General features: G+C 42.0%; 3 protein-coding genes across 4 annotated transcripts in view; 1 reads left to right on the plus strand and 2 right to left on the minus strand.

The window, feature by feature from the left end:
- The window catches only part of LOC117738883, a 28,592-nt gene extending 24,097 nt beyond the window's left edge, over positions 1 to 4,495 (minus strand). For both annotated transcript variants that reach the window (XM_034545027.1, XM_034545026.1), the window contains exons 1-4: positions 4,224 to 4,495; positions 2,850 to 2,918; positions 1,690 to 1,714; positions 1,545 to 1,562 (exon numbers count right to left, since the gene is read on the minus strand). In XM_034545027.1, the coding sequence (XP_034400918.1) occupies positions 1,545 to 1,562; positions 1,690 to 1,714; positions 2,850 to 2,918; positions 4,224 to 4,250 (139 nt within the window). In that variant the 5' untranslated portion in view covers positions 4,251 to 4,495. The remainder of the gene's footprint in view (positions 1 to 1,544; positions 1,563 to 1,689; positions 1,715 to 2,849; positions 2,919 to 4,223) is intronic.
- A 410-nt stretch (positions 4,496 to 4,905) lies between these two features.
- On the minus strand, positions 4,906 to 15,378 carry fkbp9 (FKBP prolyl isomerase 9). Its single transcript, XM_034546012.1, has 10 exons — positions 15,054 to 15,378; positions 14,009 to 14,154; positions 12,172 to 12,361; positions 11,940 to 12,085; positions 11,049 to 11,238; positions 9,885 to 10,030; positions 9,195 to 9,384; positions 6,610 to 6,755; positions 6,213 to 6,376; positions 4,906 to 6,101 (listed from the first exon to the last, which is right to left on the minus strand). Exons 1-10 carry the CDS (start codon positions 15,254 to 15,256, stop codon positions 5,925 to 5,927), a joined length of 1,698 nt encoding a protein of 565 aa, XP_034401903.1. The 5' UTR covers positions 15,257 to 15,378; the 3' UTR covers positions 4,906 to 5,924.
- An 834-nt stretch (positions 15,379 to 16,212) lies between these two features.
- crtap (cartilage associated protein) lies at positions 16,213 to 21,271 on the plus strand. Its single transcript, XM_034545258.1, has 7 exons — positions 16,213 to 16,800; positions 17,501 to 17,650; positions 18,916 to 19,087; positions 19,297 to 19,425; positions 19,508 to 19,653; positions 20,254 to 20,337; positions 20,870 to 21,271. The coding sequence occupies exons 1-7, from the start codon at positions 16,339 to 16,341 to the stop codon at positions 20,945 to 20,947; spliced, it is 1,221 nt and encodes a 406-aa protein (XP_034401149.1). The 5' UTR covers positions 16,213 to 16,338; the 3' UTR covers positions 20,948 to 21,271.
- The last annotated feature ends 1,672 nt before the right edge of the window (positions 21,272 to 22,943 follow it).

A 22,943-nucleotide genomic window follows, 5' to 3' on the forward strand; every position in this document is an offset into this window, starting at 1 on the left:
CAGACTGTTTCCCAATTGGTGAATCTTCCACAAATCGATGCACAAGATCCAATGCCTGACCCCTCTAAGGTTGAATTTGAAATCCAGTGCGTATCGGATTCCCTCCTTCCTCTGATGAAGAGGAGTGAAAAAGGGATCTTTTTTTAGGTGTCTGAGTAATGATACTTATATTCCATATTATATATTTTTGTTCTTCTTTTATATGGGGTATAATAACGAATGGATAATCCAATTAATGCTTATTGAAAAAAGAATCAATTAGATCAACAATTGGTTCCTAATGATTGTTTTGATCAAATAACCAGGTGATTGAATGCATTTGTTTAAGTTGTTGTGATCATTGCTTGTTACCACCTCACTGACATGTTATTTCTTTGAATCCAGAACCCTGGAGAATGGAGGTCGGCTGACTCATCTCCCAAGACCGTGTCAGGGTTTAATTAATATTAGGTCAAGATTCCTCAGCTTGCTACAACAGAGTTGCTTACTTCTCAGAAAAACAGCTGATCCTTTAACCTTACCGATGGATGACGTGCTTATGTAAACCATTCTTGGGAGTATGTATTGATACATTGTAAATACTTTAATGCTCACTATACTGACCAAAGGGGGAATTGTGGTGGAAAATGTATCATTAGTGTTCTTCTTAATGTAACTGTGTTACTGAACTCTGAGAGCAAAGTTCAGCTCATCTTGCGAGGGACAATAACAGATCTTATTATTGTATGGCAGGTTGTTTTGTCTTTCTCTCTCTATCACCTCAGGAATGCACCACAACACCATCTGGGAAGCAGACAGAACCTGTTCACAGGACGCTGTGTAAAGGAGGAAGGAGTAAGAGAAGGGGGATAGAGGGCAAACCTTTCATCAATACTATGAGTGTATAAGATGTCACACTATCTTTCCGGGTCAGATCTCCTAATCATTTGTGAGGTGGAGCTCTGGTCATTCAATTGAATTATTCCAAGTTTCTGTTTAATAAATACTTAAAAGATATTTAAGTGTTTCGACATTACTCTTGTTTTCTCTAAGGGAGATTGGAAAGGTTAATTTCCATCACAGCTTAAAGATGAGGTGAAAACAATCATTATAAGTGGAAACATTACGCTTGGCAGTTGGTGCATTGAAAAAATGTTTTGACATGCTGCAATGGATACAGACCACTGTAACGTTGAGAGACTGTAATACTCCTGAAATTAACACGTAAAAAAACAAATACCATATTTTCATCACGTTATCAATAGTTTCAGGTTTGGCGGATGCTCTTTTAACTACGTTATCTTGTTCTGTCCTCTTCTGCAATGAATCCACTTCTAATATTCTCATAGAAATTAAAATGTCATGTTGGAACTTAATGGAAACCGCAAGGGTTGCTGAAAAAACACTGCAATGCGTAAGCAAAGGCAGGACATGTTTTTTTAATTAAAAATAATTCATTCAAAACATCTGTTGGGCGTCAAGAATACATTTCAGTGAGTCACGCTGAATGTAAACAGAAACAGTATTGAGAAGTAAATAAAAAGGAGAAGAAGCAGTAGGCTTACCTGAACCCTTCATAACATCTACAAAGTGAACAAAGACAAAATGATGAATTAACTGGATATAAAAATCAGAGGTACACGTATTATCATGCTGGTAACATAAATAAAAAGTGCCATGAAAGATAAAAAGGTTTTAAAAAATGATTACCTTGGTTGAAGACTATTGCGCTTTTCTGTTGGTAAAGAACAGAGGAAACATGCAGAGGTGATTTATTCAGGTCGAGGCCAACATAGAAACACGACTACAGGGTCGCCTCATGACACGGGACGACAGTGAACTGGACCTCTGCACCAACAGAGTCAAACACAGGACTGGTGTCTTGACTCCAACGGTCCAGGGCTTCCAGCTTTAACTCAACAGTTAACCAGCACTTCTAATAATGTTCAAGAGACAGACGAACACTTTGAAGTAGCAGATAAGATGATGTTTATGTACCGACATGGAATAATCATGTGTCTTTATCTTATATTGTTATAATATACATTTTGATATATCCTGTAAATCTGCTTTCAATACTCATTACAGTTCAGGCGGACGTTATTATACGTGTTCCTGAGAGTGAGTATCACAGGTTCCCCAGGCTGGAGGGAGTATTCGTGTGTCATGCCAGAACAGAAGCCAGAGTCAAAATAATATGCCATTTATGTTTTAGGACCTTTGTGTTTAACATCGGTTACATGTATTTTGTGATGTCTCCGTACGCGTGAATAAATGCGCTCCAATCAAGATTTGATTTGTTGCCTGAATGAGTTCAACTTGCAGAAGAATCCCTTCAGTAGCCAAGGATGCAGCATTCAGCTATCAGGTAGTCTGCTCTCCATCGAGGTAACTTTTAATGTCGCGTTATGTGAACTGTGTTAAAAATGTTGACATGCTCGGAAACGCACCTAAACAGAATCCGAGAGGGATTGCCGTGAACCATTAGTATACCATGTTTCTCCCGTGTGACTGTGTAAACGTATCCACTTTTGCTTCGCACGGCATGGCAAGGATGTAGAAGCGGAAGAAAGAGCTGATGTCTCACCCACAACAGAAGTGGCAGAAAGGTGCTAGTTTGATTGAACATCTGGGTTTTTTACCAGATATGAGGAAACAAAACTGAGCTGAAGTGGGCAGGAAGTGGTGAATTTTGTGACCCACATTTCAACAGTTTAAAAAGGATTCAAAAGTAGCAAACAGTAAAGCTGCTTCATCACCCAAATCTCTGTGTTTACTTTGGTTCTTGTATGGTTCAGGGAGCACATTTTGTGTGAACTCCAGAAAACCCTCAGTCACCTGGTAAAGTGCACATGAAGTTTGATGCCCACCTGTTTATGTCTTTGTGAGAACACATGCGCCTTCAATTTAGACACCTGGTCAAATGTGGTGAGGCAGACCTACAAGGAGAAAAAGAAAAAAGTTTTTAGAATAATAATAATAATAATAATAATAGTGCAAAGATGTAGCCAAACAAACAGTGTAACGTATTATTAGTTGTTGGAAGAAAGGCAATTGTATGTGAATATCTCATAGACGTAGTGCCCTGGTCTAAAATTTGATGTGGGTGATAAAAATACACCAGATTGAGAAAACAGTGAACATAAAAAGACAAAAAACTAAAATCGTTTATCTTGGTGAGCAGCGTTCAGTTTTTCTGCTCCACATATCTGGAATAAAGTTCCTGAAAGCTGCAGGTCTGCTCAGACCCTCAATCAACTTCTGCATTTTATTTCTTTAACTGCAACTTTTATTCTATTTCTTGCTTTACGTTTTAATGAATGTTCTTAATAGTTTTTAAATCTAGTTTTCTTTTTTGCATTATGTTTTGATGCTTGTATTTGTTTTATGTGAAGCACTTTGGATTGCCTTGATGTTGAAAGGGGCAAATAAACTTTCCATGGTGTTTAAATATGTATAACATGTACAATCTAACACACACACACACACACACACACACACACACACACACACACACACACACACACACACACACACACACACACACACACACACACACACACACACACACACACACACACACACACACACACACACACACACACACACACACACACACACACACACACACACACACACACACACACACACACACACACACACACACACACACACACACACACACACACACACACACACACACACACACACACACACACCACACACACACACACACACACACACACACACACACACACACACACACACACACACACACACACACACACACACACACACACACACACACACACACACACACACACACACACACACACACACACACACACACACACACACACACACACACACACACACACACACACACACACACACACACACACACACACACACACACACACACACACACACACACACACACACACACACACACACACACACACACACACACACACACACACACACACACACACACACACACACACACACACACACACACACACACACACACACACACACACACACACACACACACACACACACACACACACACACACACACACACACACACACACACACACACACACACACACACACACACACACACACACACACACACACACACACACACACGGTCCGACTAGTCTAAATGTGTTTTTCACTCCATTCCGGCCCCAAAACGCGGCTTTGACGCTGTTACATGGCGGCATGAGCAAAGCACGTACCTGGCAGCAGAGGCTGATGCGCTCCATGGCAACACGCTAACGGTTCTCGCTTCTCTCCAGACAGGGAAGGGGTGTCACGTTGTCGCATGCAGAAGTGCAACATGGGCTGCAGAGCGAGAAGGGAACAACACTACTCCGAAGTGTCGCCGTCGTGCTTTTGGGACGACACTTTGTTAGCTTGAGTTTCTTTGTAGGAGGTCACACGCTGCGCAGCAGACTTTTAGGCTGCAGATTGGCAGCAGCTGCGGCGTCAGCGAGACGAGCGCGCGACTCCTCCCTCCTCCTCGTGTCAGGCTCAACCTCCGGTCCGCGCGCGGGGGGCGCTGGTTTGCCAGGAAGTTGCTTCAGTTTAGGCAACACACCTGCGTAGTCGGTAAGAAAGTATCCTGGTTGAACTGCAAAGAAACGGGCTGGCTGGTTGGCTGTGTTTTATTAGTGGAGGATACTGCTATCACTATGGAAACCCAAGTATTAAACACAACTTTTATAAAACTATAGTCTGAAGCTGACACTTGATGAAGGAGTGTGCAATCTTCTGGCTGTCATCGAGTATGAGGAGAACATGTTGAGATGTTTTTAGGGAGATGTCCATTGTGTGACAATACTTTTGGTCAAATGAAATGTTAAAATAAGTGTTTAAAGCAAAGAGAGACACGTATAGGACAAAAGGACAGACCCAGTCTTATGTTTAGGTCAGGTCATTTAATCAAATTAAACTTTGTGTTGACATATTCATCATCAAGCCTCGGTATTCTCCTGAATGAAAAAGTAAAACAAAAGCAACATTTACATACACATATCTCTCTTTCTCTCTCTCTCACGCACACACACACACACACACGTACACACACACTTAAAGTCTTAAAGTCCTAAATTGCATACAGATTTTGACATTTGGATGAAGAGTAATTTAAAGACTGCAAAGCCCCAACATTTTAGGATTTGGGACCTTTCAGTGTTATCTTGGATGATTTTAACAGCAGAAACACAGAAGGCATCCTGACAATTAAGATAAAGGAGTAAAATGTGTCAGCTGTAAACCATGTAAATAAAATGTTATTGTAACTTAAGCTCACTTAACATTTTCACTTATTTTTTAATCAATAAATGAGGTGTAACTTTCAGAAACAAACAAGTGAGTGATGACTGACTAATTGCTCTTGGAAGACTGTCCGATATTTCCGAGACAAGCAGATACCCAGTGAAAAGAAAACAAAGTTTCACACACATAACAAAATGTTAACAACAAAAAAAGTCACAAAGGAGTGTTGAATATAGAGATCGTGGAGTGAGGCCTTGGTTTGTTCTTTCACACATGAGTGCTTTTGTACCCTTCAATATAAAAAACAAACAAATGTCACATAAAACAAGAAGAACTTGATGGGAGTGGAGGTAAACAAAAAAGAAAGTCATCGTAGACCTCAGACGAGTCTTTCCAATACTTAGCACTCAAAATAATCTCACTCCTAAATCTGTACTGTTTCTTCTCATTTCCTTCCTAAAGGCCAAGAAGCCCTTCGAACATCATCTTCAAAATAAAAAATAAAATAAAATAAAAATCATCTCTCAGCACATTTTTTGCTTCACACTGGCTTACTTTACACTCACGGCCCCGTCTACTCTACCACCCACATATGTATTACTACCCCGTTGTCTGACCCTTCCGCCTTCACCCTGCTCTGAGTTGTACACTCAGTCCCGTCATAGCTCGTCATGGGAGACTTCATCTGCTTTAAGTCTGAACTCGGCCTCTGTGATCTTTCCGTCTCCATCGCGGTCCTGGTTGGAGAACATGTTATCAATGATGCGATAAGGATCGAAGCCAGGAGCCAGGCGACCTTTACCCTCGTTCACCTGCTGCATGATGTAGTCAGTAAACTATGGAAACAAACGAGGGGTGCAGGAGGGTGATTTAAGGCTGAATGGACTGTAGCAAACAGAAATAAATATCTAAGATGTTACAGATATTATGGACAAGTTATTACATACCTCAGAGGGCTCCACTTCCTCGTTCTTGTCTTTGTCCATCTCAGTAAAGAGGTCGGTCGCCACGTCATCGTTCCAGATGAACATGTAGCCTTCAGGAAGTCCTTCCTCCATGTCTACCAGCTCGATGTCAAACACCAGCACAGCGCTCCCCGGGACTTCGTTAGCTATACAAACACACAAACAGAATTAGCCGTAGGTCAAGTGGTAGAGCTCAGACAAAAATGTGATGAAAGAGGACAACAAGAGAAACTTTTCCTTTAACTATCTGTATTGTACATATTAAACTGTTACCACTTATGGTTATGGTTTGTGTTTGTTTATTAGTGAAATGGGTAAACAGCTGGCACCATCACATGTATTCTGGGTTTAACTGCTTGTGTGGTTGTGTGTGACTTACTGACTCCTCTCTCCCCATAGCCCAGGTGAGGAGGAATAACAAGGTGCCTCTTCTCTCCCACACACATGTCCATCAGTCCTTCTTCCATCCCTGGGACTACCTGGTTGGCTCCCAGGACGATGTTGTATGTCTTTCCATAATTATATCTGAAACAAATTGAGTTCAGGTTGTTGGAAGAGGCGAAGAGAAGTTTCTTGGTCATTAAATTACTACGGTGTTACCCAGAAGCACTGAATGAATGGAAAACAATGAACAAAAGAATAAAAATGAATGTAACTCAAGAGTTTTTCTATTCGCATCTGTGTCGGCCTCTCACTGTGCAACGAGATGTTGAAGAATAACTGTATGTGACCTCATGTGATCTGTCATTTTGACCCCCGTTTTCAGGATAGGCATGAGAGCTATTCCCAGAAAAGTGGAGTAGGGAACTTTGTATCACCAGCCAAAAAGTCAACCTGACTCAGACTGGAAAGTGGAGGTATGTGATAATGAAAGTGAAGAGATATATGTAAGTAAATACCCGACCAAATGTGTCTGGTTCGACTGGCTAAACCTGATTGGTGGAGAAGTGGCATTAAGCGAGGTATATAATTCAGATTTAGGGACTGTTGTAAGCTTGTCATCTTGAACAAGAAAATAAACGGCTCCCCACTGGCTGCCCGAATGCTGTCTTCCTCTTCACTCTCCCGACAAGCGCGACACAGAAAATACCTGTAATTTTAGACATTATTTATTCTTAAGCAAGCACACATGCGGAATAACTTCTTACAGTGTCCTTTACCACTTATCATTTACTAACTCCTCATGTTTGCATGTCCTCATGTGAGAATAAGAGGTAAAGATGAAGCTTTACCTCTTCTTTCTTTGTCAGGCTGATGATCGTTGGAGAAAATCATAATTTAACATACAGTTGGCCTTCAGAAAACAGTTTATATAACTTGTTATGTTTATATAACTTGTTATGTTGGAAACATCTGGTTTTGTAACAGATGTCTCCTAGATATTGGGACTTGGGCAATTAACAGAAAGAAGAATGACTGCGGCATAAACTTGCCATACATGACTCGTGTGTTCTGCAAAAAGGGCACCTTGATCCACCCGGAGTAAATCGTGTGCCAGGTCGTTTCGGTAAGCGAGGGAGACCCCGAAAGAACACGACATGTTTGGGAAGCAGGAGGAGCTGTGGTTTCTGATTCCAACAACTTATTTGATTGGTGGAAAGTATGATAGGGGAATTTACACTATAACTATATGCTGAATATCCTAAAACATTGGACTTGTTGAATGTTGCCTTGTGCTCATTAAAACACTTCCCACTGGGTTGCTACTCCAAATCAACGTGTCTCTGCTCGTCATTTTGCCACAACGTCATGTGGTCAGAGTATATGAGTTAAGTCTGCATTTTATCAAGCGTTTCAGCTCGGTTTGAATTCAGAAACCAACATAGTTTTGAAGGCTGAAACTGGCATCAAGGACAATTCAAGACTTCAAGCTATTCCGAAAAAGATTAGTTTATCTTTAATGTTTCTGATATTTTATGTAATTCATTATTAGAAGATTTCCCAAAGAAAATTAAAAAATAAAAATCAGTTTCCATTAGATTTATCATCAAAACGGCCTCGGCAATCTTCTACTTTACTTTTCCTTTACATCAATAAATTGGATCACTATGTAGCTCATTAGCTCTTATTGACGGGTGCATTGCAGTTTAACTAATGTCGTGTATCCTGCGCTTCCTTAGAAGCTCCGCTTCCGACATACCGTTCCACATGTGTTACCGGTCGGGGTCCCCCTCCAGCGGGTCAAAGAATGCCCTTTGACCTGTTGGAGGAAGGGTCTGTTCCTGTGTCCGGAGGGTATGTGTTAGAGGCCTTTGTGTGACATTATGTTATGTCCAAATCTTGATGTATGATACTCCTTCCTATAGCTGGAAGGTAAGTATTTAGATTGGGGGTTCCTGTGTGACGTTATGTATCTCAAGTTCTGGGCACGACGGCGTGGGATAATAACTGAGCTGCCCTGCAGTCTCCAGGAGACCTTCTGATTGACCGAGAAGTCTCCGGGCTGACTAGTCGCCGGTTCCTGACCTGTGATTCCTGTCTGTAATAAACTCTATTATACCAGAAAGAACAGTGTCCGCGGAGATTCTTTCATCCTCATTCTTCAACATCACTGCCGCTTGAAAGATACGATACTAAATAACTTGTTTTTGAGCCTTTTTGAGCCATCAATTAATCAGTTCCTTGATCGAGACGTCACCTGCCGACTGAGAGGTCTTCACAACGTCGTCATCCTTCAGCCCCTGAGGTGAGTTGAGCTACATCCCCACGGCTACACACACTGATATTGACACACTTATATATCCCTACACACATTGGCTTTGATAAGGAGAGAAATACTACTGGGAGCCCCCTGGGACCGCGAAGGGCAGTGAGGCAGTGCCAACGTGCACGGGCATCCAGGGCAGCGTCCCCTGTAACCCCCTCCTATTCCTCCACTGACACTTTGCGTCACTCAACAGGCCAGAACGGTGTTAAGTTTTATTTTCCATCCGGCCTTAACGTGTCTGACAGAAGTTTACTCACGTGGAGTCGATGGACGAGCCGTCCATCAGAGACGCGTTGTAGTGGTATTTGACAAAGTCTCCCTTCTTGGTTTGCTTGACACACTCTTCTGTCTTGTGCGTGACGATGACCTCGGTGGTGTCTGACGGGTTGTGGAAGTCGATGATGTGAACGTCAAACACCAGTACGGCTGAACCAGGGATCTTAGAGCCTGAGAGAGACATGGTAATGAAGGAAAAGACAACAAATACAATGTTAAAGCTGCAGATAAATGAACTCAATCAGAATCAGCTTCCCTGCATTTGGAAATGTTTCCCTTATTCATTGAAATACAACTCTAAAAGAACAAGATCTTTGTGAATTAATCTTTAAAGTGCCACAAGACACAGCTAAATGTAAACATAAACATTTGACAACTATGTTCAGATATACACATATATATAAAGTACCTATCCATCCAATGACACAAACACAGTTGTGCAATAGTGCAAAGGAGGCTGGAATAAATATGGGATGATACTGTAACAGGTTGCTTTATATGCAATGCTTATATTTAAAGTGATAAAGAAGAGTGACTATTTTAACTATGACATTTTATATGTTATTCACATAGGACTTAATTGTTCATCAGCCTGCAAAAATAAACAGTTTTTGTGTCTGCTGGTTTTTGAACATTGTCAAGATAAGGACATCCCAGCATTACACACACACCTGTGCCCTCCTCTCCATAGCCGAGATGTGGGGGAATGGTGACGGTGCGTCTCTCTCCGACACAGACTCCTATCAGACCCTCGTCCATGCCGGCGATCACATAACCTCGACCCACATAGGTGTCATAGGTACGATTACGAGAGTAGCTGTGGAATAGAAAATGTGTTATTATTATTATTATCCCACTGATCCATTGAAAAAAAATCACAGTCAATTGTCTCATTGTATAAAGGGAGATGTAATTGAATCACATATACAGGTCAGTGAACAAAAGAGCACATCTGAATAACACATGACAACCTAAAGGACGTGACTATGCTCAAAAATCCTCAAAACCACTGGGCTTGAGTTGCCACCGGCAGTTTGTTTTGGAGGATGCATTTGTGGTTTTTGTTGACACACACACACACACACACACACATACAGTAAGTATGGTGGCATTTTAGTATATCAAGAGCATCATATTCCTGGCCAAACTATATGCATGAAGAGACAGAAAATGTGAGTGGCAGGGAGCTCACACATTGGCTTTCTCTTCATTTATACAGAATGTGAAAAAGAATTTGTTCACAATCAAACGAGAGGCAACAAGGCCAAACCCACACAGCTGTGAAGGCTGTAAGAGTGAGAACTTACACGGAAAAGGTTTTTACACAGACATACATTAAATTCGACCTCTGCCGTTAACACAGCCTAAGCAGTTTGATGCCGTGAAGCGCCATGTTATTAGAGGACGACGCGCTCTACCCAGTGAGCTGACTATTTTTTTAAAAAGTAGTATGCAAGAAAGGTTCTTCAAAAAGTGACGGTTGATATTTTCTGTCATCTTCAGAGATTTTCTAAAGCTATAACCAGGGTTAAAAAAGTACACTGTCATGTTCTCCACAGATTAGAAATGATATGTGCATTGCCTGAATTTATCATCTGTCATAAGCAGAACTGTGTGACAAATCACAGGATGCAGCACTCTGTAAGCAAACAGGAAGTTCCCACCAGTGTTTTTTAGGTTGTTCACCTCTCAAAACATGTTCAGTGCACAGAGAGATGATGCCACCTTGAGGTCACTTGAGGAACAACAGACATTAAACATTTATATTTATAATAAAATCTACTGTGAGCTTTTCTGCGTGGTTAACATGATGAATACTAAACACTGACACACACCTGGAATCAAAAAATGTTCCATCCAGGAGGCTGCCATTGTAGTGGTAGCGTACAAAGTCTCCAGCAACGGACTTCCTTGTGCAGGACTCAGGTATGATCTGATTGGTCACTGTGATCCCATCTTTGGTGTTGTGGAGGTCCAGGAGTACGACGTCAAACACCAGAGACGCCTGTCCTGGGATGTCGCTTCCTAGAGCGAGAAGGAGAAAAGGGTTCAGGAACTATACAAGATTGACCAGGAGTTACTGTTATTAACAAGGTCGGTTAAATGTTGTTGATAGTTTCCCTCATACTATATGTTATTGTTGGAGGTTATTTGAAAATGTTAATAAAATATATTGCGAGTAAAAGTCAGTATAAGGAATACTTGTGCGAGAGTCATTATTTCCCTTTCTGTGTGACGAGAGGATCAAAAGCCTTTATGTTGTTATCCGTAAACATGAAGATACAGCCAGCAGCCGTTAGCTTGGCTTAGCACAACGACTGACAACAAAGCAAAAGTGTATTCGGACGGAAAATGATGACAAAATTTGTCATAAAAGTAATATGTTTTATTTACATTAAAATGTACGTTCTAAGATAAGAAGTAAAAAATGCAAATACAAAGTTGCAATTTTGCAAAGAAATTGATCAGGGCTAGGGTTTGGAAAAAGAAAGATTTGGCATTCTCCATCTCTGACGAGAGAGTACAACAAGATGAGACATGTAGTTTAACTGCATATGTTCACACATATGTGTGATATACCGCCACCTAATGCCATAAATATGCAACTACAGCACCTGTTGCTTTCCACAGTAAATATCAATCTATTGTTATTCTAAAAGATCCCCAACAGGAATGTAATCAGACTCGAGGAAACAAATGATGATGAAGAAATTGTGAACACTCACCGTCTCCATTCTCTCCGTATCCAAGTGACGGCGGCATAGTGATGATGCGTCTCTCTCCAACACACATTCCCAGAAGGCCCTGATCCATACCGGCAATCAGCCACCCAATCCCAACGTACGTGTCATAGGTGCGCATACGGGTATGGCTGCATCGCAGGGTGGGGGAGAGAGGTTACATATAGCTGTGTGGCTGCATGTCTGTGTGAATGAGGGACTATTGCACAGAACCAACCTGGAATCAAAGAGGGTCCCATCCAGCAGGGTGCCATTGTAGTGGTAGCGAATGTAGTCCGACACCTCTACCTTTCTGGAGCAGTTGGACGGCGTGTGGTAGGTGTTGATCTGGACGCCGTCCTCCGGGTTCCACACGTCGAGCAGCAGGACGTCAAAATGGAGGATCGAATCTGCAGGGATGATTTCACCTAAGGGAAAAAGAAAAGTCAAGATAAATCCTCATGATTGCCTTCCCTTCTCCATGAACCTGGCAGTGAGAGGCGAGAGTATTGCTTTGGAGTTGACGCGGTTGGGAAGTCGTTCATTAGACCGCTGCATTACAAATACAAATTTACAGACGTTTTTTTTCCCTCAGGAGTTGTTTGTGTTGGTCAATGAATTAAACATGCATTTTTAAAATGTGGGTATTATATTTTAAATAAAAAAATAATAACACAGTTTTGAAAGTTACCTCAAAATTGGAACATATGGTTACTTTGACCAAAGCTTACTATGAAACCAATTATGATTTATGTCATATCTCATTGGACTATGAAGTCAGCCTAATTAAATGATTAATTATAGTAATGGGTAAGACTAGACATTCTTTTATTTAGTTGTTTTGACTTTGACCACTAAATTAATACACATCACATAGGATTTCTCTTCAGTGACCTTCACTAATTTATATAGTGAATTCATAATGAAAATGAACTATTCCCTCACTGTTCTGGTTCAGAAACACAGGTCTAAATTATGATGATGGATTATCTAAATAGTTTGATGGTTTTATCTTATCAAATGTACTGAATTACTGCGTTTCCTTGACTTGTACAGTTGTGGACTGTTGTTTGGACAAAACAAGGCTTTAGTTTGGGATTAAGAGAATTGTGATAAGCTATTTTCACTGCTTTCTGGTTTTGGACAATCACCAACATCTCAACCAGCTGTTTGCAAACATGAGCACAGTCCCTGTCTTTTGAGCATTTAATAGCTCAACAAGCCTCCAGGAGACAGTGGAGAAGTTGAAGTGGGAGTCGGGGGAGGTGGAGGAGGGGGGCAAGGAATGTGTGGGTGGCAGCCTTTCAATCTTCACTACCAATAACCTGGTAGGCCTCTTTCCCGTTTAAATCTCTCTCTACCTCCTCTAAATTCTCACCTCTCTATATTCTCCTTTTTCTCTCTCATCTTTTCTCTGATACAGACTTGTTTTTACCTGTCCACACATGCCTCCCTCTCTCCTCTCTCTCCCATAGTAGTCTAACTATTTCATGCACACACAAGTGACGCAACGGTCTCTACATGTAAACAGAGCCTCTACATGTTTACTCTCATCACTGCAATTACATGCAAATATATCAACATGTTCTGACACAAACACTATCTGGTGCACACTGGGCCAGATTTATTTATGTTCAAATATAGATCAAGATTTGTAAAGTGTATCTTCCATCTGCTAATGCTCTGGCATCTGCAGTGTAGTTACTACCTGCTGAAAATCTTGATCCATCAATCTTGAGCATCTTCCTCTGACCTGCTTCCTGGTTTGTGACGTCCCTCTGACATCATTAAACATGGACGCTTGGGAGCAGCCCACTTCCTCTCTGCTTCGACTGACTCTAGTACAACACAATATGGTACTGCAAACTTTGGTCCCTTAAGCTCCTGGCAATGTCCCACCAAATTCTCTCATTGTTAGCGTAAGCAGGTCACTCGTCATGTGTATTTATAATAACAGAGGAATAAACACACTGTCCTCAAACCTTTTGGAGAACATGTGATATTATGTCCTGTCTGATTCAGAACAATCAGGGATCACAGGAATGTGCTAATATGAAAGGAGGTTTAGAACTCACCGTATCCCTTTTTGCCATATGCGAGGTGAGGTGGGATCTTGACCAGGCTTCTCTGGTTCACACACATCCCCACCAGAGCTTTGTCCATCCCTGCGATCAGCTGCTTCTTGCCAACAAACACATTGTAGGTGCTGCTACGGTCATAACTGGAACACATACACATAAACAGGTTATGTTATATACTTGTAAGGAAACAACTACATTCATTTGGGGCCTTGCTGCAAACTTATTTATACCATAAAACTCTATATAGTTCACAAAATGTGTAGTGTTGTTTTATCAGTGACCGTATATGTTGTCGGAAATCAATTTCGGAGGAACAAATAAATCTTGCTTTTGACAACTCTCTTATTTATGTGAGATTTAAAAGTCACCATCTTTACAGCCTGTGATGTACTGAGATAGAACACACATAGACATGGCCCGATTTAAATGTGTACACATTTTACTTGGTTTAGACATTTATTTGAGCACAGGGCCCCTCTACAAGTCGAGGCCACACAGTTAGCTAATACTGCAGGGCCTGCATACTTTAGTACATTTTTTTAGAAATGTGCAATTCAGAAAATAACCGAAGAAACAGTGAATCTGAGGCTTTTGGGACCCTCGGGTGTCAAGGGGCCCTGGGTTGAAAGCAGACCGCTTTGCATGTTACACTGTTACTACTTTCGATAATATAGGTGGTTTCTAAAGTGGAGTGCAGGTACCTTCAGAGGTCCTGGAAGCAGGTATAGCTTTAAGTATAAGGACATGGCCCTCAGGTTTCATTGAATTCAGTGTGACCAAGCAGGCTAATATCTCTACAGCAGCAACACTCTCCATCTGATCAGATAGGGGCCTTTAGTGTAATCCCTGTGCTAATAAAAGGTGTTGGGGCCCTTGAGCTAAGCATACATGGATTCAGAGTCCAGTCAGCCTGCCTGCGTGGCTAACCGCTCAACGCGCACGTTTACGCATCGCGCACGCTATCCCCACCGTGCACCCGGTCTGCTCTGCACAGAGAGACAAGAAGTGGGAATAAATTCTTTCTTCGCGTGATACTCACCTAGAGTCGAATTTCTTGCCGTCCGGAAACATGCCATTGTAGTGATACCTGACATAATCCCCGTCTTTGACTGCGCGCACACACTGCTCTGGCACGAAAGTTTTCTCAATGAAGATGTCGTCTAACGGTACCGGAGGAGCGTTGCAGGCGGCGAACGCCACCAGAACCGACAAATACAGCATCCCCTGCACGCACTGGGTCATTTTCACTGCCGATGGAGATAACTGGGTACGGCTTGTGTGAGTATGTGCTGCCTCCTTGTTCCCCGGTGGTTTCCTCTACTCCGACTTGGATAGAAGTCCTGCCTTCGGTCCCAAAGCAGGAATGATCACGTGTCAAGCTAGATAAAACGGTTTCACTTCCGGTTGAACTTTAACGTGACAACGTCGACTGGGTACCTGAACGTCGCGTATTGTTGATGAAGCTGAATTACAAAGGGTTACACGAATATTTAAACTGATGTCTCTGTGAGACGCGAACAGTTGCGAACAAAGCGTTGCTATAAATTGTGCTTTTATTTTGAAATTATACTTTATATTTCCTGTCCACTCCCGCTTCCTTTTGGCTGCTTTGACGCCCTTTGGGATTGAATGGGATAGTTTTGGGCACCACGTATTGCTCCTGCGCAGTGCAGCCTCTGATATGTGTCAACGTGGTAACGTAGGGGCTCCACACTCCCCCCCCCCCCCCCCCCCGACCCATATAAATCACGCATCCAACGATGGATACGACTCTGAATTGCAGTCAAATGAGCAGAACACATAAGGCCCCCCCCCCCAGAAGATGTGATACATTGATCCTGACTGCTGTGTTGGGGTGCAGGCCTGAGGGGGGGAGACCGGACAGGAATGTCTCTACGTGGCAGTGGGAGGGACGCATCATGCAGGGTTTTAATTGGTGACGGAGAGGAAACAAGTTTAAAGAGCAGAGTTGCGTTGAATTATATGTTCTTGGTCAGTCCTGAAGTTTAACAAAATGGCTAAATGACGTTGTCCCTTATGTATAAAGTGCAGTAAGTTATCCCTCACGTGTGAAGTTACTCAGCTCTGTTCTCTGTCAGGTTTACTCGTCCTTTAAAAGGACTGAACAAGAGCAGAGATGTACTCGTGTGGTTCAGTGGGAGGAGCAGCTCCAGCAGCCCCCACCCAATGGAGCGGCTGATCAAGCCTTGCGCCCGGGGGTGGAGAGGCTTTGTCCGGATACGTCGTGGAACTCGAGGCGGTCCTAGAGAACCACGCTCCCACACCAGGATCACCCCGAGTCCACCATTAAACCAAACTTAAAAATGGCATCCTCCACTTCTTCCCAATTCTTCTCGGCGCTTGTCGCCGCATTTTTCATCTCTGTGGTGCACTCCCAGTATGAAAAATACAGCTTCAGGAGTTTCCCCAGGCACGAGCTGATGCCCCTGGAGTCCGCTTACAAACACGCACTGGACCAGTACACCGGAGAGAAGTGGAAGGAGACGGTGGAGTACATGGAGGTGTCTCTGCGGCTGTACCGGCTGCTGCGGGACAGCGAGGCCTTCTGCAACCTGAACTGCAGCTCCGTCCGGCTGGAAGACGAGCAGAAGTTTGTGGAGTTTCCAGAGCTGCGGGCGTTTGGAAACGTTATGAAGAGGGCGCAGTGCCTGAAGCGCTGCAAGCAGGGGCTGCCCGCTTTCAGGCAGACGATGCCCAGCCGGGACACCATCATTGAGTTTGAGGACAGAGAGCCGTACAAATACCTGCAGTATGCCTACTTCAAGGTACGCACGTCACATCATGTGTGGGGGTCATCAGAGTGTCGAGGGGCTCCGACCCTTGTGTGGTTGTACGTGTGTGGGTACCTTGTTGTGATAGTCGGTGTAAGGTGGTGGTTTTCAATGCGCCCACACTTTCTTTCTCAACGTCACTGACAGTGTTTTCTGTTGCTTTCTGACGTCACCTACGTGCCACGGATGCACAGGTCTGTGAGGGTTCGGGTCTGTTGATCATGAGGGGAGGTCCTGGACTTTTTACCTGTGAATGCTTGAGTTGTATTGCCCTTCCAGTTAAGAAGTACAATGGACACAAATAATGAAACAAACAAAAAACATTTAACGGTTCACAACCTCTAGAAGGGAACTATTTTCGATATAGGACTAAGAAGTTATGAATCGGAAAAATCATTTGGCCTAGATGTAGGCTTATATTGCCATGGAAACAGAGGTGCGACAAATTAAAAGGAAAAACCTGAATACTTGAATTGTTTTAAATGTATGTGACCTGAACATTGATTTCTAATGATTTAAAATATAGTAATTGTTGAGTTATTAGGTCCCTGTGACTTCTCCACATTGTACTACAGTGTAGAGTTTGCATTGCATTGATCAGTTAGTTTATATTATTTTTTATTTTATAATATTTCATCAACTAATAAACACAACAAAAATAGCTGTTTACAATGTGTGTTTTTATGTCTCCCAGTCCGACAACCTGGCCAAGGCGGTGTCGGCTGCCCACACCTTCCTGCTGAAACACCCAAATGATGAGATGATGCAGAGGAACATGGCTTACTACAAGAGTCTGCCGGGATCCGACGAGCACCTCAAAGACCTGGAGACCAAATCCTATGAGGTGCACACACACTCACACACGCACACACACACACACACACACACACACACACACACACACACACACACACACACACACACACAAACTCACACACCCACACACACACACACACACACACACACACACACAGAATCAGAAGGAGGAGTAAAGGCGTTTGTATGTAAGTCACACCCATACCCACTTCTTTGTTAACTCATATAAATATACACAAGCCATCCTATTATTGGCTGTGGGTGTGCTGAAGGAGTACACAGCCTGTGTTGAACTGGCCAAGCTGGCCACATCATGGTTAAAGTCATTCATAGACACTAGTGCTTCCACAGCGTCATTGTCAAAGACAATTATAAATTACAACATTTTGTAACATTTTAATGTTACAAAATCCTAAAGCTTAAATCCTAAAAGAAGATTTAAGACATTTCAAGGATCCCAATAAAAGAGATGGGAGGAAGTCTTGTAGCCGACAACCTGCCCGCAAAGACTTCTATCAAGCACAAATAGAAATGGCAATGGCAGCTACAGCATTGTTACAACACATTTCGCAAGGTGACTGTCGCTCAGTGGTAGAGCAGGGTTGTCCTTCAATCAAAGGATCAGCGGTTCGATCCCTGGCTCTGCTAGTCCATGTCGTTGTGTCCTTGGGCAAGACACTAAACCCTGGATTTGGCCCCGCAGGCTGTTCCTGTTGTGTGTGAATGGGTATGAATGATCTGATGTTGATTCATAAAATCTCAAGGTCAATCTTTGAATATGCCTTTTCCCCGTGGATGCATGATTCAAGCTGTTTTCCAGCCGGAGAGAAAGATAGAAAGCATAAAGGCATAAAGCTCATATGATGAGTTTTGATAGGAAGTTTATCTGAACATGGAGAATTGTAAACGAGTTTGAAACGTCAGACAGTTAATTCTGTGTGATCTCAGAGGATGAGAACTGGTGGGGTGTCGAAGAAGAAACATGTGGGTGTGTTAGTTCTTTAAGAGATGGAGCAAAATAATAATTGAAAGCCATATTTGCGACTCAGTGATAAGAGTGCCATGTAATTCATATTGTCATTTTTTTCCTTCTCATATTCATGGTTATACTGCCTGCCATAAGGTTTTAAGTTTAGAAGCATTGCAGCAATGTTGGTAAAGGTCACAATAGCAATAAAGATCATTAGAAATGTTATTGATTTGAATAAGAAAGTAACTTTTAACCTGGAATTCTTCAGTAATGCAATCCTGTCCAAAATAAACAATATTTCCTTTGTGTATGTGTTATTGCAGACACTGTTTGTGCGATCTGTACGGGCGTACAACGGAGAAAACTTCCGTACTTCGGTGTCAGACATGGAGCTGTCTCTGCGTGATTTCTTCAAGGTCTACGACGAGTGTCTGGCTGCGTCCGAGGGGCCCAGAGACGTCAAAGACTTCAAAGACTTCTACCCCTCCATAGCCGGTCAGTTCCTCTGCAGTGGGCCACCTTTGACTCTCATCCTCCCGCCCTGTCCATCGACACCTGCATTTCTCTTTTGTTAAAGATCCAAACCTTTTGCATCTGTCGTCTCTTTGTCTTTTAATCAACCCTTTATTCAAAACTTTCTTGGTAGGCCTAAATGTAATCTTTTTTTTCTCTCCATCATATGATTTTGAACCTTTCCTCCTCAGATCACTACATCGAGGTCCTTGACAGGAAAGTGAAATGTGAAAGTGAACTGACACCAGTCGTAGGTGGTTTTGTGGTGGATAATTTTGTGGCCACCATGTACCACTACTTGCAGTTCGCCTATTACAAATGTGAGTAGCGTGGTGTTTCCAAACGTCTACTGTGTTATTATGACTGAATTCCCTGGATTAAGTTCTGTAATCGTGTTTTCAGTGAATGACCTGAAGAACGCAGTACCGTGTGCAGCCAGCTACGTGCTCTTTGACCCCAGCGATGAAGTTATGAAGAATAACTTGGCCTATTACCAGTTCCACAAAAGCCGGTGGGAGCTGACGGAGGAGGACTTCCTCGCCAGACCAGTGAGACATATTAATGACTACATATCTTATGCACCCAGTTCCTTTTAGTTATGAATAAACAAACAACAGGCTAATCAGGGAGCTTTTTGGGTGCTGCTTGGCAGATTTGGTTGCCTTTGGACAGAGCCAGGCTGGCTGTTTCCTGTAGTTTCTAATCTTTAAGCTAAACTAACTGGCTTAGCACAGACAGACTTTTAAGTGGTATCAGTCTTCCCATTTACAGTAACTCATGGCAAGAAAGCAAATAAGTGTGTTGCTTTTAGTTCAAATAGGTTGAAAAGGGTCTTTTAGTTGGTTAGATGAGACGTTTGACAGCTCTCTCATGTCTGTTAGCTTAGCTTAACAAAAATACTTGAAACAAAGGAAAACCATAAAGGTTGTATGTGCATATTTCTTTGCCAGGTGCAGAGGCTTTGTGACAAAACCAAGGTGGCTGTTTGTTTGTGTCCGTCTGCTTTATATTTAATAGATATATACAGTATTATAGTGATATCAATCTACAAATGTAACTCTCTAAATAAAGCAAATAAGCATATTTAATTAAGGCTGTGAAACTGATTCAGCACGTGCACTCTGCCTTCTTTCTCTGTTGTGCTTCAGGAGGCACTGCGATACTACAATCAGACCACCATGCAGCAACAGATGTTGGAGTTCTCTAGACAGCACCTGGTGAGCGATGACGAGGTGAGTGCCTGTGTTTACATATTTATGTGTGTTAACAAATTTCCCCTTAGGGATTAATAACGTTTATATATATATATCTAGTGCATCACAGGATGCTTTTATGCGGCGGGATATCTTTAGTCAAGGGAATCATTTTTACTGCTAAAAATAGACCTGTATAATTCCCATGTTATCAGTTCAAGTTTGGATCAGGCTTGGTCCTGGAAAATCCTGGATTCTTTAGTCTGATCACATGACACCCTGCAGTACAATGTAGGCTGTGTTTATTAAGCTGTAATATGGCAGACGGCCATCAGATGGCAGCAAAACAATTTCTTTAAATTCTTACGATGCAGCCCAAGCACACCCAGTACAAACCAGGACTACATGCTGCATGCGGTGAACACCTGTCAGTTATTGGCTGCTATCTCTTTAGTAATGCCAGGTGAGAACTCACAGATAGAACTGTGAGTCAAATATTGAATGTGTATGCACTTCAAACAGACCCCGCTGAGTTGTCTCTTTTCTTTTTCATGTGTGTGTGTATCTGCAGGGGGAGGTGCTGGAGTTTATAGATGAGTTCCTGGATGGTGATGATTTGCTCAAATTGGAAATACCGCCAAAACACTGAAACACACACAACAAAACCACACCAACCCCCCCCCCCCCCCCCCCCCCCCCCCCCCCAGTTTGTATTTATTGGGTTTAGCAAGAGGCTCTGATTGGTCACTGGGTTTTACCTGCAGAACCGCATCCTGAATATTTTTTTTAACTTCCTATTTTGTGCACTAAACACATACACAGTACGGTGGCTAATTAATTTACAGACAATGATGTTAATAAAGATAGAAATGTTTGTACTTGATTTTTATGGATCCGTTCCTCCACTGTAAATCAAGTATGTCGGTAACGATGAAATGATAATAAAACTCGACAAACATGTCTTTCAAGTAAATATTACAGTGTTGTCGTAATACTACAGTTGCTGCTGTTGGGGGTGTGATCGGTTGTGAGTAACACCTATTTAGTCTAGGATTGCAACGATATCTGCCAGTAAGTAACTAATATGCTTAATTGTTTCGTTTATGAAATGTCAGTAAATAGCTAAATATGCTCGTCACAATATCCTAAAACCTACGTTCATGTCTTTAGGCTTTTCCGGTCCAACCATAAAATGATCAACTCACTATTACACAAGACCAAAGCAGCACATAATTACACTGAAAAACTGAAACCAGGGAATGATCTAGTATTTGTGCTTGAAAAATGACCTAAATGATTAATTAATTGATCAATCGAATAATACTCAGTTTCAGTCCATTGATTTTTGACTGGGGTCCCAGTACAGCAGGACGTTTGCGAGGCCCGGGCTGTGCTGAGCAGAGAAACACTGAGTTGTTTAATAATGTTTGAACATTGAGTCTCTGTGCAGTTTGTCACACGGTGATGTAAAAAACCCACTGGGGAACATTCTCGCTGTGTTACTGTTAGTCTCTTTCTGACTCTGCGTGCTCATTTCTCTCCTGTCTGTATTTACCTGTCTCTTTTATTCCCAATTCTTCTCCCAAGCCAATTCTTGCCTTTCACTTGCCCTCTTCTCTTTAAACATCCTTTCTTCATTCTTTTAATACATTTTTGGGAAACATCACAAAGAAATAGGGGCTTAACGTCTAGGTAACAGGTAACATAAAAGGCTGATTGTCAGGAATCAAGGTCACAGGTCAAAGTCACACCCTAATATAAAAAGTTGATCACGTTCACAAACGTATACAGTGAATGACAACCATGCAATTATAGATCTAGAACAGGGCCCTGCAAAAATAAAAGTAGATATGAAGAGTTGATACCACATGTTTAGAAGTTTATTGTGACACAAATACAGTACACATTTCTTCTTGACATCACACACATCACGTTGTTTGAGATGAAGAATAAACAGACGTGGAAAACTATAAGCATTATGTCAATAAGAGTCCTTTGCTTTCTATATAATTTGTTATGATTTTTGCACATGGGTCCCAAAACCAGTCTCCGTATTTTCTGAGTCTTAATGATGATGATCAGTATTTGTGGATCATGTGGCAAACCTGGTGAGATTCATCGATAATCAACAATTTATGCTATTGAGCATTTTGTCTAAATTGGAGATGTGCTGTCAAAGACATTAAGAGGTAATATCACATGTGCTTGACTGTATTTATTTCCCCACACACCAGTAATGCTTCACTATGAACAGCGAATTATTACAGTTAAAGATTCATATTTACACAAACGTGCAGGTGCTATACTCCCCCGGCCCTCGGCACATCAACTTTAGTGTCAATTCAGTTTCAGACACCACAATACGGAAATCAAAAAGGTTGCTGAAATATTTTGAGAAAATCAATAATAGCTGTTATTCACTTAACCCGTCCAAATCCAACAAACTAACTAAATATGTTACTCAACACCATGAAAAATATTTTTTTTAGAAATCAGCTGAAAACACTGAATGTGAGGAATAAAATGAATGATCATTACATCATGAAGCGCCATCCCTCACATTGAACATTTATTACAAGTTAAGCACTTTCTATAAGTTATTTCCATACTTTTTGTAGTCTTTTTACATCACAAGAACTACACAC

The sequence above is a fragment of the Cyclopterus lumpus genome, chromosome 11 (assembly GCF_009769545.1).
Source record: "Cyclopterus lumpus isolate fCycLum1 chromosome 11, fCycLum1.pri, whole genome shotgun sequence".
NCBI classification, from domain to species: domain Eukaryota; kingdom Metazoa; phylum Chordata; class Actinopteri; order Perciformes; family Cyclopteridae; genus Cyclopterus; species Cyclopterus lumpus.